Genomic DNA, 15623 nt, shown 5'->3' with positions numbered 1-15623 from the left:
TTTCTTGCTTTGACCGGCGCCTCATTGTTCTCAAACTGTCAGCTCATGTATGTTCTGATTGCTATGGTCCTCGTGTCAATCATAGTAATCATACACAAGGTCACAACCTCCATCTGGCGACAATGCCTAGATATATTTACCAAGACACCCTTCACAACAGGAAATTCAAACTACATAGTGTATACATATCGTAACAGAACGTCCAAAAGATAAGTAAATGTGGAATGTACAGACTGCTCAGTATGAAAGTAATTTGGTCAGGCTTCGGACCACGACCCGGGAAGGGGAGGGACAGAAGTGGTAGAAACAGTCCGGAAGGTTCGCGCCCGACTCCATCTCATTGAACTTCGTCTGTCGTCAAGTGGGGGTCGTCGCGTGGTGAAATCAATCCCAGTAACGTGTTCCGAATGGACTTCCTCCTTTGGCGTTGTTGATTCTGATTCTTGTACGTGAGTTGACTCTTCTTCAGTGTCTGGCCAGACGTCTTCACTGCCCGCCCCAGTTAGCCAACAGCATGTAGTATGAATCTGATGAAGTCGGTAGTACTCACCTCCGTTGGGACTCTGAGCTCGTCGTTTAGAGTTTGTTACTTGCGAGGAGAGACTATTAGTCCTCCCAGTCCGAACTGTTGATACTTCCGTAATCGTCTCCATTTTGTGCATTCCATCCATCTCGTCGGGTGTGTCGCTCGAAGGAGCGGGAGGGGGAGGAGGCCTCTGAATTCTCCGTATACTTCTTGGTTTGGGTTCCATGTTTATTGTCGCTAATGCCTCTTCGTAAGCTGCTGCCTATGACGAAGAAGAAATCAAGTCAGCTTCTCGCGCGAATGACGAATGCGAGCAATGTTCACCCAGCCACTAGCAGAAATGCTCTTACGGTTATCGTTAGGATTTCCACTGAAGAGATCTTTCATGAGATCACGAATCGTATCTTCAACCTCTCCCTCCTCAATATCATCGGGCAAAGGACTCTTCCCTCGGTCTGCGGGGGAACGCAGATGCTCCCGCGCCTGGAACACCATGACTGCCGTTTCGTATCCCAGTTTGTGCGTTTCGAGGAGGCTGAGTGTTCGATCTCGAGCACATAGTTGTGCATAGAGCGGAATGAGTAAATCCTCGTCAACTTTGTATTCCTGATACAGGGAAATCTGTTCGACAAGATCGAGATTTAATTTCTCCAGGTTTCGGACTGCCAATCTTTTTACTTCGGGGAACTTGTAGTGACATGCGAGGGACAGTATGCACGCCCAGTCTTCTAGTTTAGCTTCTTCGTATGTATAAACCCTGAAGGAGGAAAATCAATGCAACTCAAAATAATGGGCATGTAGCGTTAACACACGGATTATAAAACACCCATAGAAGTTGCTGAAACTCCTCGCTCGTCACATCTAGTACCACAGGATTGTTGAGAGAACCATACGCCGCTTGCCCGGTAGGCGGCGGCCTTGACAGCATATCTTGAAATTTCGGGGACTCTCGATCAAAGAAATAACGATGGACCTTGAACAAACTATTCTCGGCCTTGCGATATGAAGTCCATTGGTCGTAATTCTTAAACGCAGATTATCACAACTAAAGCCTCACCTGGAAATACAAATCACCCCCGGGCATATAATACTTTTTGACAATACTCAGATGTTGCAGCTTAGGCTCCAATGACCGGTCTGACATCCTGAATCACGGAGATGGCGAGCAACGTCGTTTATATGGCTGTGGAGGAGGTAGCGCTTGAAGGGAAGAATAAGAGAAGCCAAAAACGAAATCATCATCTCGTACTCTCCACGTGCAGTTTGAAAAGTACACGCTGCAAGATAGAAGAAAAGTTCGAAACCGAATTCGGGGGAATTCGATGCTGGCAAAGCTTGTGGCGTTCTGCGGTGTTCTTCGTAAGAGTTGCATATTACCAAGTAATTTGACGTACTGGGGCTAGGATAAGACCCTTTCACTCTTTATGCTAATAGGTCCTTTTCGGACTCTCGAAGCAAAATTTTGTTGAAGTGGAACTGTGGAATCTGGGTTCAGTCGTGTTCACATGAATGGCAGCCGCGGGAAACTCGAAAAATAGTATCAACACAAACTCGGGAAAATGTCGATGTCGATGAACCCACAAACCGGGACTACTGGGACTAGCTTGATGGTTGACCAAAAATGGTTACAGACTGTCAGACTTACGAGGACGGTCGTCTACGGTGCGGTCGTCAATGGCAATGAAGGAATCCGCGGAAATGAAACGGAAAAGTATGTATTATAGTATTACTATTATGAGTAGGCTCAGATTCACCCCCTGTACGCTACTAGTACATGAACTATACTACGCCTGCTGGACTTGTGTACAAGGAATTCAGTACAATTACAATCATCAAAATTTCGATCCCAACCTCGACCAAGATATATTTGGCTCGATATGTGAGCTAATTCGAGCTCATACAATCATCCTTCACCCTCCTCGCCAGAACTGTAGAGATAATCAGAGTTAGTGAGATCACTCATTGACCCATCCAAATGCACGTCAGGATCAGGGTCAGCTTCCAAAAATGTCCGTCCCGAAGGCTTTCGTTCTCGAGCGGAACGTCGTAAACCGGGCGCAGAGCCTTCTGGTGCGCTCCCGGCAGCGATACCCTGTCGTTTAGTGCTTCCTTTCATCCGTGATTTCATCTTCGATTTTATTGTTGGTTGCACGACTTTCGAATCCGAGTCTGTCACTGTGGATGCAGCCTTGTTCGACCGGAGATCTTCGAGGAATGTACGGTCATAGGCGACACATTGCATATGGATAATATCTAAGCACTGTCCGAGGAAAGGAACAAATGAGAACCAAAATTTTGAATGGACGCTCTAATGCCTACCTCATCCCCCCTTATAAAAGCATCAATAACATCCTGAACGTCAAGAACCCCAGGATTCCCTTTGACAGCCTGAATCTTGTCGCATTCCGTCTTGATATTTTCGTGGGTCAGGGGCATATTGTGCTTTCGCAGGTAAATACGAGCTCGCATTTGAGCCCAAACATTATCTCGCTTCAGTGTGATGATGGTACGTCCCCACCGCTCTTGTGTCTATAGAATATCGTGGATTCAATATAGATCCAAGTGAAGATTGACCAACCAACCTTCACAGGTTGCCTAGAAAACTGCTCTCCAGTCATCTCTGCGCACTTCTTCAATGTATACTCTCCAGCGTAGAGCCAGACACTTGGGGTCTTGCCCCGCCCATCGTAGTTGATGAAGATGGTCGCAGGCTGAATTTCCAGGATATCAGTGCGTTTCGTCAAGATGATTCCGGGATCTCCCGGTTTTGCTGGAAGATCAGGGTTCTGGTCGTAAAACGGGAACAGGATTGAACGAACAAGAGGGTTATTGGGGGTAGATGACGGATTGAGGTGTGCCTTGACAATAGCTTGGAAAGATCCAGTACTGATCTTGTACTTCTGGCCTAGGAGTGCACGTGGAACGCGAAAGTTCATGTCAGGATCAGGATTGATGATAAGGGCAGGAGTATCATGCAAGAAACCGGCAACGGCTTCGACCCACAGAGGATCTAAAGCTAGTATGGTAGGTACTGAGGAAAGTCGAGATGTTTGAGGTGAGCGCTTTTTCCCCTGTGAGTCATTAGCCAGTCATCCACGTAAGGGGTTTGAAATAGCTGATAATTTACCTTTACTTTGGCAGTACTATGAGGATTATCACCATGTAGAGAGCTTTTTACGCTGGTGGTGGTGGCGGGTGCTTCTCGATCTTCATTCTTTCCGTGCTTGCTTGAGTCAGCATGATTGCTAGAATCGTGCGCCTGTTGATTCGGGTACTCAGAAGAAAGCGACATGACTGCGAAGGAAACTGGCTGTTCCGGAACTCTGTTTTCATGTTTGATTCCGTCCACAACGTCACTTGAAATCTTGGGCATGGTCAGTAACGGGACGAATATACACAAAAAATAAAATATCACAGTGGGAATTGGCAGAGCAAGAAGCTCGCGTATAACGTTCGGTGCAGGTATCTGTAAGTAAAAAAAAAAAGTTGTACGTCCGATAGATACGTTGAATGTGATAGTACACACCATCTCAGCATCTCGGTCGACAGTAGGAGGTAAACTTGAAGTAAATGGACTATAAGATAGGAGAGGAGAATGAGAATAGGAAAGTGCGGCGGCAGCAATGGAGGATGAAGATGAAGATGGTGTAGGTGCAGACGAAGCACCGATGAAGGGAGCATGCACAGGGTTTTTCAATTCATCTTTAGTATGCTTGATAACCGCTGGGCTATCGCCAATAACATGCTCCGTTTCGAGGAAAAGATGAGCGAGGCCACCCGCAGTAGCAGAGCCTTGTGGAGAAACACCATTGAAGATAGACTTTGTAACAGGTGCGCTATCTTTTTCGGTGGCTGTTGCATGCCGGTCAATGTGCGGCAAAACATCGCTGGTCGATGAAGCAGGAAAGGCGCTGCGTGAGCCGCAGTCTATTGTACCGTCACGGTCGGAATTCAAGGAGGAAAGATAATCTTGCTGTCCTTGCTGCTGTTCTACGTTGGGGCTCTCTCCAACGTCATGCGACTCTTCCTAATGTTTGTCTTAGGATTCTGTACAATCGGCCAAATTATGTAGTATTCGCAGCTTACCCTAGCTTGAGAAGGTGTGTAGGGGGGAGTAGCTTGACATAGGCGAGTAGATTTCTGAAGACAGCAATTGGCTGGTCTATTTGCACAACGATCTGCGAAACTTACCTTGTGAGGCAGAATACCATTCGTATCTCTGTCGGCACCTGGTGTCTACAATAGCGTGAGACAGATTTTTAGCTTTCGTCAAGCTCCTGAGACTTACAGCAGTGAAACTCGACAAAGGCTTTTCGATAATGTCAGTGTTCCCGAAATGTGCTGCATCTGCACGAGAGCCCTGGTTACCCGGACCGTTAGCATGAGCATAGTAGCAAATCAGTTCCAAAACTCACGTTGACTGGAGCTAATTCTGGGGATAGTACTCTTCGGCGCTTCAGAAGAGAACTCAACTCATTATCAACAGGTCCAACTTCAATAATTTCCACATCTGGGGATATACTTCGGACTCTCTTGTTATTCTTGATGCGGGTGATTGAGGTTGTATCAACTGTACTAGGTCCCAAGTTGTCTTGAGCGAGATCATCGCCTTCATCATCACTGATCACGACCGGCTTGATAGATGGTTGTCGAGATGCCTTTACAGGATATGTGAGTTACAAAAAGATACATTAGCGTCCACTTACGCGTGATTTAGGTATGTTTCCTTGATTTCGGCGCGCCAATTCTCTCTTCAACTCCTCGATTTGACTGAGAAGGCGCCCCTTTTCCATAGTGATTTTGACAATTTGTTGGTTGGCTATTTCGAGCTCGTTGCGAAGATCTTCGCGCTCGGTTCTTATTATGTGACATTCTTCGCAAGGAGATGGGGAAAAATCAATTTCGAATTCAAGTTTTGGCCGCATAGAGGGAACGAGGGGCAAATGAAGCAAAAGGGCTAAATATTCCTGAACGTTGCCTAGGCCCAATTTCAGTTTCTCGGGGAAGGTCGTACTTTACTGATTCCTCAGAAGGTCCTTTTCCTTCTTTTCGAATTAGAAAGAGTCCAGTGTATTTTGGGTAAATTATGGAGTTGCTGAAATGAGTTGAAAGCTTTTTTCGCCCATTCTCACGGTTACTTGATTGTATTGTCATTTGTTCTTTACCTCCATCTCACCTCAAACACCTGTCACAATTTTTGCCTCCTCGATAGCATTCGAACCATGAGCTTTCAAGATATTGAAGCTGGATTTGGACCCGGGGCTTCCAACAATAACATTTCCCTTGCGACTCCCGAGTCTCCAGAGGATGCAGCATTTCGCAGTCTGCAGTCCAGTCTTTCGCTACAGATGCTCAAGATGAACGCGAATGTACAGGGGATCCTGAAGCTCGTGGACCAGCTCGGAACTGGAAGAGATTCTGCGGCATTAAGGAAGAGTCTGTGGGTCTTTCAGCGAACAATTATTCAACGAATTTGGGGAATGATTGTTGTCTTCGCAGGCACGACCTAACGGACACTACCCGTGCCATGGCCAAGAGAGGGTCTGAGGACTTGAAGAAACTTACCACACAACAGACCAAGCTTGTAAGCAGTCTAAGACATCCCATTCGACCAATCTTTTCACTCGCGACTTTCCCTTTTCTGCGCTACCTGAAATTGTTTTCATCGTCGGCACGATCCTCTACAGCCTCATCAAAAGGCTTCGTTGCAGAAGACCTCTCATGACTTTCAACTCTCCCTCGTCGGTTTCCAGCGTGCGCAGCAACTCAGTGCTGACCGACAGAGAACGGTGGTGCAAGGTGTGAAGATGGCAGTGGAGGATAACGAAGGACCGTGAGCACATATGAGGTTTTTCCAGTTGTTTTCGGTGTGATTGAATTGTTTGCTCATCAGGGAAGCTAACGAGCCACCTTCATCACCTTCTCAGCGTCAAGCTCAACTTCTGCAGGCGCAACTCTCCCCTCATGAATTGGCCTACCAAGAATCTCTCATTCACGAACGGGAGGAGGATATCCGAGAAATAGAAGCCGGAGTGCACGAGTTGGCCGAAATCTTCAGAGACTTGGGAACCTTAGTGCATCAACAAGGCGGAATGCTCGGTAAGCCGTTACATACTTCTAAGGTGGCACCCGCATTGATTACGTTGTTCTGATAGACAATATCGATTACAATATCCAAAGTGTACATATGGACACATCTCGTGCTGCAGAAGAACTGACCACAGCGCATGAGTATCAGCGAAAGGCCGGCAGACGTGCGGCGTGCTTGATGTTGATATTGATCGTCGTAGTGGCGATTGTACTACTCGCGGTGCGTGTTTCGTTGCTTACAGGAGGAAATACTGCTCATAACTTGTCCATGTGGTTAGGTTTTGTCGTAGGCCCTCCTCGGAACTCTTCTATCCATTTTCCTGTTCTAGTCATTCTGTACTCATCACTGTGAACGTTCTTTCTTTTGAACTATCCAGCGATTCAACATAGCGCGTTGTATACTTTAATCCCTATATATATCCTCAGCTTATCCTACCGGTTATCATTATGCGTTCTTGCCCCTTTTTCTAGACTCTGGAACTGTACACTATATTAGTGTCACGACTTCAACTTATGTCAAGATATACTTATGTCAAGATATACATACATAAGTACGACGTACTTTTCACCGACGATCTCTGATTCAGGAATACATTCACTTTGCCTTAGCTTCCACTTTAAACAAGTAAATTTTACGGTGAGTGATGGATCTTCTATTTCCCACTGAGCAAAGGAGACAACTTCGTCGTCAGAAAGATGAAGATTCCCTTACTGTCCCCTCCATCTATTCCGACCGTTGCGTTCGGATTTCCTCATTTTGGAAGCCAATCGAATGTCACACCTCACCTTGTTTTCTTCGTTTTCCTATCCTGTAATCTACATAACCATAACCTGGGTCTGAAGCACGACGCAGATTTGGCGTTCTACTTAGTTTCATTTCTCGCTTCCCCCTGCTTGCGGTCAATGAATTTTTTTTCCAGGGATCTTCAGAAGTTTTCTTACCGTCAGAGGTCCAATCGGAGTCGGATCTATCCTATCTGATAGAGCAGTTCAGATGGTTAAGTTACCGTTGAGATGGTTGAAAGACACTAATGAGCCAGGAGCAATGGTATAAATAGCTATAGAGTATTGAACACCTTCCCCAAGCTGCTGGTCAACTCAACCCCCCCTCCCCGTCGCATTCGTTTCGGCTAGCCTCCATCCGCTTTGTGCCTTTACTTCGTCTGCTCCTTCTCTTATTCCACATTGCCATCTCTGCGTCTTAAAAAAATGCACCTCCGAATCCTCAGTGTCTGCGTTGCTGCTCTTGGTGTTGTGCATGCTGCACCATTGAATGTGCGTTGCTATAACCAGTATCTTGGACTTGCCTGGGAGTGAACCTGACTGAATAAATCTAACCTTTTGCTTAGGGAACTGACAGTGGGCCAAGTTTCGAAGCCCGTAATGAACCTAGTACCTCCATCATAGTGGTCGAATTCATCGGGCAGTATGCTGGAGCTAAGCTCCGACAGCCAGCGTCTAAATTCGAGTCGCCAAAACTTGAGGCAACGATGCAAAGAGTATTGGACCGGCAGGAATCCTTCTACGGACGAATGCCGCATCCCAGAGAATTCAAGATTTTGAACAAGTTCAAAGAGGCGACAGGTCACTGGTACGATACCACGTATTTCGAGTGCAGTATGCAGACGCTTGATCTACGTCCGTGCGAGCCGCCGTACTCATGTATCATCTAAGTCCCTTACAAGGAGACTGATATTGTCCCGTCGAACCTAGAAATACGCGTAGAACGGTTAAGGAGCGGTGAGCTCCTGCCACCGGCACGCAGCCAGTGGATGTCTTGGGAACAGCTTCTGGGTTGGGTTTATAGTCATGGAAAGTAGTAGCAGGTCCCAAACAGAACTTGCCCGGAAGACAATTTACTTGTCTGAGGATAACGCAGATGTGCTAGTGACACGGGTCCCGGGAAGACGAGATAGAGTTGTTTGAAACGTACCTATATACAAGGGGAATGTAGTGGAGGTCATCGTTCAATTTGTCTGAATATTTGTACAAGGCTTTTCCTTTCCCGTGCAATTGAGGCGAGTTCTGTCTGGAATAATGCAGAGCCCAGATTTCAGCGCTTCAGCGCAGTTCAGCACTGGAGCCCGGTTACGATTCGATCTCGTTTGAACGCCCAAACGTATTGCCAAAAGTATGATTCGTAGATCAGGCATGACTATCACCTAAATTAAATGCCTTATTTCTTACTCATCTTCACCATCCTCACCATCGCTCTCTTCACCATCGCTAACCAATCCAACTACACCTCCCCGCGCCTCTTCAGCACTCCTTTCACTCAACACTTTTCCAGCCTCTCTCAACTTCCCTCCGAACGCTTTTCTCGCACCTGCGTTCGATGCCACGTCCCATATCTGTAGTTTGGCTTTTGACCCTCCGGCGGCGACTGTGAGGGGCGAGTCTGGAGAGAATGAGGTGGAGAAGACTTTTCCCTGTGGAGAAAAATCAGTTCGTTCATGTCTCAATTTTGGTATCCAAGAGGCACGTACCACCCCTAGATCTCTCGACTGTACCAGGCTGACATTGTTTTTCCCGCCTTCATTTTGTTCGATGTTCCACACTTTGACTAGTTTGTCGCTTCCACCTGTCACGATGCAGCCTTTGATATGTGGGTTCACGTCGAGAGCGGATGCAGCACCGTCGTGTGCTTGGAGTGTAAACCGTGCCGGGGAAGGCTGATCGAGGTTGGAGCTGGAAGGAAGTGTGCGGGCGTCAAAATTAAGCACGAGGCCGTTTTCGAGGGAAACCTAAGACAGCGAAATAGTAAGAGTTGGTAATTGAAACAGGCATTTCACAAGACGGAAAGAGGATGATACTTACATAGAACCCACTCTCGTTCCACGGATCCCATCTCAGTGCCTCGACATCACTTCCCAAAAACGCTCCGACCCCTCCTTCCGGCGCTCTCGAATCGAATGTCCTCACAGTCCGATCGTAACTTCCCGTTAACAATACCGCTGGATCTTTCTCATTCCATTGCACCGCCTGTACCTTGTCTTTATGAACATCGAAACTCCGCAACGCACCACCCTCTCCCCCAGTAATCGTCGGATCCCGACTCAGATCCCATAGCTTCACGGTCTTATCCGCACTCGCGCTGGCAAGTAAATTCCTTTGCTTTTTATTCCAGCTTAGCCCCAACACTGCATCGACGTGGTATGCTTTTTCCGTCTGTCTCGATTTGGTCTTCTTTTTCTTTTTCTTACCCGTACCAAGGGGAACTGGGATATGGGCTTTTGTCTTATCGGGTCGACCCAAGACGCTGTTTGGGTACATTGCCTCTACGACGTCGAGCGACCATATCTCGATTTCGGGATCGAGTGTCCCGACGGCGATGTAGTTACCGAAGCCTAGATTTGAAGGATCGTTGTTCATAGTGGAAGATGATGAAGAAGCGGGCGGGAAGTCGAGCCATTCAAGGCATAGAGGGAAGTTGGGTAACATCAGATCGTGGTGGACGTATAGATTGGCTTCAGATTCTTCGTAAACGTAGATCTCTAATTGGGAGATTTCGTCTTCGGTTTTGGCAACGACGAGGAGGTTATCTGAGGGAAGGACTTCAAGTTCAGAGCGTTCTGCTTCAATGTCATCTTCGTCGTCCTATATAGAAAAATAACTCGGTAAAAGAATAGACGAGAAGGATCGTTAATTTTACTTTTAGTGTGATATAAGGATCTTCATCGTTATTTTTATACACAGCAATATTGTTGATATTGCTGAAATGGCTGATATCTGCGAATTAGTATTGTTAGGACTAGGCTCCCCGAGATATACGAATGCTTACTATCTCCAGGTGTATCATCATCATAGTCGTCCAAGTTATATTGAGAAAGATCGTCGTCTTTTGATGTTGTCGTTTTTGAATCCGAGTTAGGATTTGGAGGGGCAGCCTCGGGATCAACGTCCATTGCGTTCTCATCTTCGCTGTGCAAAGAATTAGGAAAAGAAGAAAAACTGAAATTTCAGTACAGAAATCAACTCACTCGACCCAATCTCCCTCATCTCCATCCCTATCTCCTTCTATAACCTCAACGTCCACGTCGCTGTCGCCATCCTCTCCATCTATATCACTCTTTCCCATACTTTTCGCAGCATTGTGTGCCCTCTTAAGTTCAACCTGCGCGTCCTCTAGTTCGATTCTTGCTAATGCACTAACACGTTCAAGTTCTTGATCGTCCAAAACATATTTGGAGGGATTTTGAAGGGCGACACCTCGTTTCACCCAAGAGACGGCGGAGATGAGACTGCCGCTCATCTGGATGGTGGTCGTATCGTGAGGAGTTTCTTCAAAAAAAATTGGATTCGGGCCGCGTCGCGCGTGCGCAGAAAAAGAAAAATGATTGGACAAGTCCGGAATTGAACCGGAGACCTTTCGCAGGGCAAACATGCGAAGCGAACGCGATAACCCCTACACTACATGCCCGTTGAATTTGATGCATGGGCTATTAAGAATTTTCCATTCGCCAGCCCTGCGCCAGCCATTATCGAAACCGCGAAATGAACCTTCATTTTCCTCTACTGGTGAGATAAAGAGATGGAGCAATAGTAGATATCGTTCAGATAATAGCTGGCTCTCTGAAGCGAATATTTTTGGGAACCTTTGGGAACTTCAAGAAGGGCCAAAACAAGATAATCAACTTTCCACGTGGCGCTTGAAGCAGCGGCATCTGATTATTGAGTCGCGCTTGATTTCTTTCATGGTTCTCAATATCCTCGAAGTCTTGGGCTCCAAGTACTTTCCAACTCAATACACACTCCACATCGTCGCTGCTATTGCGACTATTTTTGCTGTGCGAACATATTCACAAGGCCGGGCAACAAACAGAGAAAGAGATTTGCATGCGAGGACTATACTGGTCACTGTATGTGACGACAAACTCTTTCTTGTTTGTAGATTTGAAACGTTTGTTCTAGGGAGGCTTCACTCCTTTTGGACTGACCATTTTACAAGAACTAGCCGAAAGAGGAGCCCATATAATTGCTCTTTCACCAGATCCAATAGATTCCCCAAGGGTCTCTCTAATAGTTGATGTGCTCCGGACAACGACGTCCAACGAACAAATATATGCCGAGCATTGTGATTTGCTTTCTCCAGCGTCCATCCAGTCATTCTGCAAACACTTTTTGTCAGGCGAAGTAAAGAGATTGGACGCTCTGCTTTTCACTCATGAATTTCCACACATTGGTGCACTCCGACGCTTTATGACCAAGCCAAAAGCGAAGGATGATGTAGAGAGAGAGCAACTCTCGTTAGCTTCGTTTCTGTTGATCACGCTCCTACTTCCATCTCTTCTCACCGCTCCTACCGAACGCGACATTCGTATAATCAACGTTGTCAACCGTTTCTACGCTGCCGCTTCTGCTCCCTCATTTTCATCGGCATTCTACGACTCACTTACATCTGACGAAACTCCTCCACTGAATTCCACATTTCTCGCAGAAGGAACACGCTCTTTACGCACCATCATCCTTACCCGACATCTGCAGCGTATCCTGGATGCACTGCCGGCCGCTCAGATTCCGAAAACCGACAGTAATAGCTCTGCAATCCCCGTCGTGAACTCCGATTCACAAAAATCTAACATCGTGGCGATCACGGTTTCGCCTGGTATCAGTAGAGCAGATACTGTCGCTCGTATACTAAATGCAGATTGGACGTCCACCGACGGTTATTCGATAATGGGTGTTTTTCTGTGAGTCGTGCTCCGATCTACTCTATGTTTGATCCTGACGGTTTCTCAGGTACCTGCTTGCTCTACCCTTGCTCCACCTTTGCACAAAATCCTCCGTCGCTGCGGTCCAGTCGGTATTGCACGTCCTATTCTTGCCGACCCCGTTCAAATTCCTCTCTCAAACAATCCAGAATCAGCCCAAGGCCAAGAATGATAGTCTTATTGACAAGTCCGTCACCGAGTCACCTGAAGAGGTACTCAAACCTGGTGCGTTGTACGCCGAGTGTGCTGTGGTGAGGTTAAAGGTGCCCTCTCCACCTCCGGAAGGAGTTGCGGATGGAAATCGAAGCGATAAGGGAAATGGAAATGGAAAGGCGGCTGAGAAGGAACCGCAAACCCTGGATCTACCGGATGATGGTGAATTTGGTGGTGAGCTTGCTGGTAGGAGAGTGTGGGAAGCTTTTGAGGCTGCACTGAAAGCTTGGGAGAAAGCCAACCCGACATTGGAAGAATTAGAGAGAGAGGCAAAAGCAGCCGCTGAACAAGAAGTCATTGATGCAGAGGAGATCTCTTCATGAGTGTGAGTCGCTTCATATTTCCCTTGTACCTCGTTTTCATGTCCATCTACCTCATATAGGTTATTACATTCATATACTTGATGTGGTACAATCTATTGGAACTGTCAGTAAGAAGAAAATTATGATGGGTGATTCCAGGAGAGGTCCGTACGTGAAGGCGATGGGAGACTGAAAATGAATGACAGTCAGACCAAGCTACTGTGAAGTGGTTAACTCAGAGTCTAGACGACATGTTTCGATTTCAAGTAGGCCTGAAGGTCAAAGATTGAGGTCGATGCTACGCGAATTCACTCGGGGCCTATGATCTATCTGGTGTTTAGTGAAAGCGCTCTGTCTGGTGTGGGTTTCAGAGACTCTTCCTGGTCAAAGTCCATACTAAACTGACAGTTCCCCGATGGAAGTAGTATAATCCATTCGTTTCTGGGTCTACTCGTCTGGTGAAAATGCGTTTGTGACGATCGACACGGTCTGGTTTCTTCGAAGTCATGTCGGCACAGTTCTTCCGGAATGCTGCAGACGAAACTTTCAGTCAAGTCTCGGAGATTCGAAAGCTGCAGCTGAAGAGGACCGTCTGAGAAAGGACACTTCTGCTCGGGTCTTCGAGCTTTAGTAGGTGCGCGTGTCGCTCGATCTTTTTGCGTTACTTGTTTCTATGGGCACCCCATACAGCAGTCAGCAGTTAATATATTACAGGAGTAATATATGCAGAATATACAGTCGTAAATATGATAGGAATATGCTATAGACAAGAAGGCAACGTGGGTCGTACTAGCTAATGAAGGTAAGTTTGTTTTGCAGCATATCATAAAAGGTCATTGAAAATGAGCGACAAATAATACAGATCCAGCTGTGATTACAACTCTTCCTGTTCACCATGGAGTGATTGAGTCCTCCAATCAGGGGATTCGGATGAGGTGGGCGAGGCGGTCAAAGCAGATGGCATAACGATCTTTGGTTTGAGCAGAACCGTATTATCCCAAGTTCCCTCCTCTCCATGTACCTTCTCTGCTTTCAAAAGTCCCAAATCCGTAGTACAAAGGATCTTGTTCTCGTTATGCACAGAAATTTCCTCTTGACCTGCCGTCGCAGATCCGTTTTCAGTCGCGTTCTCCATCGTACTGGGGTCGAAAATGACATCTGGCGTGCAATAGATCGGCACAAACTCGCAAGACGTGATATCGTCGCCAATAACATTGTTCAGATGGACGGCTCTTTCAACTATCAGTGCTACTCTGTCGGCAAACCGTGCTGCGAGCCTTTCCAAGAGCCCTTGTTCCGATTCGTGAAGGCCGGAGGTGATCAAGATGTTGGCACATGCAGCAAGGATGTGGTAGGCCAGATTCGGTTGCTCAACTCTAGGGTAGAGTTTTCGAACGTATTTTCGAGTCAGGATACGCCACCTTGCAGACACGGGCTGTTCCTCTAATAGGTGATACCCAAAGATATCTTCAAAACGTGTCACGAACGAGGATGCACGCCCCACAGCTTACCTGTTTCTCGTAGTTGTTCGTATGTCTCCTGCAACACAGCCTCGACTTCCGAATCCCTGTCATGATAACACCAAGAGTCCATGATCCATTCGGTGAACGCACACATCGATGCTTGGAACGCGATTTGGAGTAAGATATTCTCTTCCTGGTGGTTGAACGTCTGAAGTATCTTCGTCATCCCCTCTCCCAAGATTTCTTCAGTGTGCACAGCCGCCTCGTGTAATCCCACTTCGCCATCACCGAGAACCGTTCCTGGGCCTTGCAAGTCTGGTGAAAACACGTCTGCCATGATGGATGCGGTCTGGTGGATCTCTGAATTGAGCGATTCAACCATCTTCATGATGTCTGCTCCCGCGTATCGATCTGATCTCGGTAGGAACGCTTGTGCGACCTCAAGCTCTGCAGTGCGCATATCCAACAGCGTCTTTGTCTGGTTCAGTGCCTCCTGGATCCTGTTCGCGTCCTCTCTCGATGTAGCCAGCTCCTCTGCTCGAGTGCCCAATTCATGCTCCAGCGCTTCTTTCCCTACCAGCGCCTCCCTTACCCGCTTTTCCAAATTAGTTCGTGTTCGATTCACGTGTTCGATTTCTTTCCTCGAGGCTTCCAATTCCCGTGCTGTTTTCGTCGACCTATTCTCCGCAGTAGAAAGAGATACTCGAAGTTCCGCAATCTCAGCATCTCTTTGTGATAACGTCTGTCTTAAGTCTTGGATGACGTTTGTGGAGAGATCGTTCCGTGAAAACGGGATCCAGCGAAAACAGCCAGAGATTTTCTTCATGCCAAAGGATGCGAGAGTGAAAAAGCCGATGATTCCAGCGCCATAATATGCTAGGGTGGTCGGAAAAGTTGTAGTCGTGACTGAGGACATGTAGAAGAAATATAGTCTCCATACCTGGGTTTTACCCGATGGTTTTGGTGCACTTCCTTTGAACACCATGAGGCGGCAACGTGTCAAACGGTCTCCCCTCTTTCGTGATGTTTTTCCTATATGCCCCGTCATTACCTCTCTGATGTTTCGAAGACAATGTGCTACTACTGCGCCCAAAACGTGTATATGACAGCAACTATCCTTTCAATAATGCTCCTATCGCTTCTTTGATGTATGTATGTATATCCCACAGTATCCATTTGTTCTTGCTCAAGCGTGTCTGAGAAGATGCAGAGTGAGGTATAGAGCATTCGGGCGAAGAACGGAGAACCCGCAGCATTGACTGTTCGAGACAGAATAAAAAGCAGTTGGTCAAAGCGTAAATATTCAACGCTTGCTCGT

General features: G+C 47.0%; 7 protein-coding genes and 1 non-coding gene across 8 annotated transcripts; 3 read left to right on the top strand and 5 right to left on the bottom strand.

Annotated features, from left to right (window-relative positions):
- Positions 1 to 550: 550 nt before the first annotated feature.
- C8R40DRAFT_1097912 (uncharacterized protein) lies at positions 551 to 1605 on the bottom strand. Its single transcript, XM_046227788.1, has 2 exons — positions 1339 to 1605; positions 551 to 1283 (listed from the first exon to the last, which is right to left on the bottom strand). The coding sequence occupies exons 1-2, from the start codon at positions 1452 to 1454 to the stop codon at positions 806 to 808; spliced, it is 594 nt and encodes a 197-aa protein (XP_046087703.1). The 5' UTR covers positions 1455 to 1605; the 3' UTR covers positions 551 to 805.
- An 824-nt stretch (positions 1606 to 2429) lies between these two features.
- Positions 2430 to 5319, bottom strand: C8R40DRAFT_1068406 (uncharacterized protein; the record flags this gene model as incomplete). The annotated part of the gene is made up of 10 exons (XM_046226008.1): positions 2430 to 2786; positions 2846 to 3055; positions 3109 to 3597; positions 3654 to 3992; positions 4053 to 4553; positions 4613 to 4666; positions 4718 to 4762; positions 4815 to 4886; positions 4942 to 5184; positions 5233 to 5319. 10 exons carry the CDS (start codon positions 5317 to 5319, stop codon positions 2430 to 2432), a joined length of 2397 nt encoding a protein of 798 aa, XP_046087702.1.
- Positions 5320 to 5649: 330 nt separating this feature from the next.
- Positions 5650 to 7053, top strand: C8R40DRAFT_105175 (t-SNARE). The gene is made up of 6 exons (XM_046224730.1): positions 5650 to 5966; positions 6026 to 6110; positions 6214 to 6359; positions 6420 to 6625; positions 6682 to 6836; positions 6895 to 7053. The coding sequence occupies exons 1-6, from the start codon at positions 5749 to 5751 to the stop codon at positions 6904 to 6906; spliced, it is 822 nt and encodes a 273-aa protein (XP_046087701.1). The 5' UTR covers positions 5650 to 5748; the 3' UTR covers positions 6907 to 7053.
- Positions 7054 to 7825: 772 nt separating this feature from the next.
- Positions 7826 to 8542, top strand: C8R40DRAFT_1169139 (uncharacterized protein; the record flags this gene model as incomplete). The annotated part of the gene is made up of 4 exons (XM_046231329.1): positions 7826 to 7891; positions 7966 to 8233; positions 8291 to 8356; positions 8424 to 8542. The coding sequence occupies 4 exons, from the start codon at positions 7826 to 7828 to the stop codon at positions 8540 to 8542; spliced, it is 519 nt and encodes a 172-aa protein (XP_046087700.1).
- A 257-nt stretch (positions 8543 to 8799) lies between these two features.
- C8R40DRAFT_1159991 (WD40-repeat-containing domain protein) lies at positions 8800 to 10868 on the bottom strand (the record flags this gene model as incomplete). Its single annotated transcript, XM_046229958.1, has 6 exons — positions 8800 to 9045; positions 9103 to 9360; positions 9434 to 10213; positions 10269 to 10345; positions 10398 to 10537; positions 10597 to 10868. The coding sequence occupies 6 exons, from the start codon at positions 10866 to 10868 to the stop codon at positions 8800 to 8802; spliced, it is 1773 nt and encodes a 590-aa protein (XP_046087699.1).
- Positions 10869 to 10954: 86 nt separating this feature from the next.
- Positions 10955 to 11036, bottom strand: C8R40DRAFT_t97. Its single transcript has one exon. It is a non-coding gene; the product is annotated as a tRNA-Ala (tRNA).
- Positions 11037 to 11310: 274 nt separating this feature from the next.
- Positions 11311 to 12863, top strand: C8R40DRAFT_1068402 (uncharacterized protein; the record flags this gene model as incomplete). The annotated part of the gene is made up of 3 exons (XM_046226007.1): positions 11311 to 11475; positions 11528 to 12306; positions 12356 to 12863. 3 exons carry the CDS (start codon positions 11311 to 11313, stop codon positions 12861 to 12863), a joined length of 1452 nt encoding a protein of 483 aa, XP_046087698.1.
- Positions 12864 to 13716: 853 nt separating this feature from the next.
- C8R40DRAFT_1041894 (uncharacterized protein) lies at positions 13717 to 15131 on the bottom strand (the record flags this gene model as incomplete). Its single annotated transcript, XM_046224029.1, has 2 exons — positions 13717 to 14285; positions 14354 to 15131. The coding sequence occupies 2 exons, from the start codon at positions 15129 to 15131 to the stop codon at positions 13717 to 13719; spliced, it is 1347 nt and encodes a 448-aa protein (XP_046087697.1).
- Between the last annotated feature and the right edge of the window lie 492 nt (positions 15132 to 15623).

Source organism: Lentinula edodes (genome assembly GCF_021015755.1).
Source record: "Lentinula edodes strain Le(Bin) 0899 ss11 chromosome Unknown C8R40scaffold_12, whole genome shotgun sequence".
Lineage (NCBI taxonomy): Eukaryota > Fungi > Basidiomycota > Agaricomycetes > Agaricales > Omphalotaceae > Lentinula > Lentinula edodes.
Note: the sequence above shows the minus strand (reverse complement) of the source record. Positions and strands in the feature narration are given on the sequence as shown.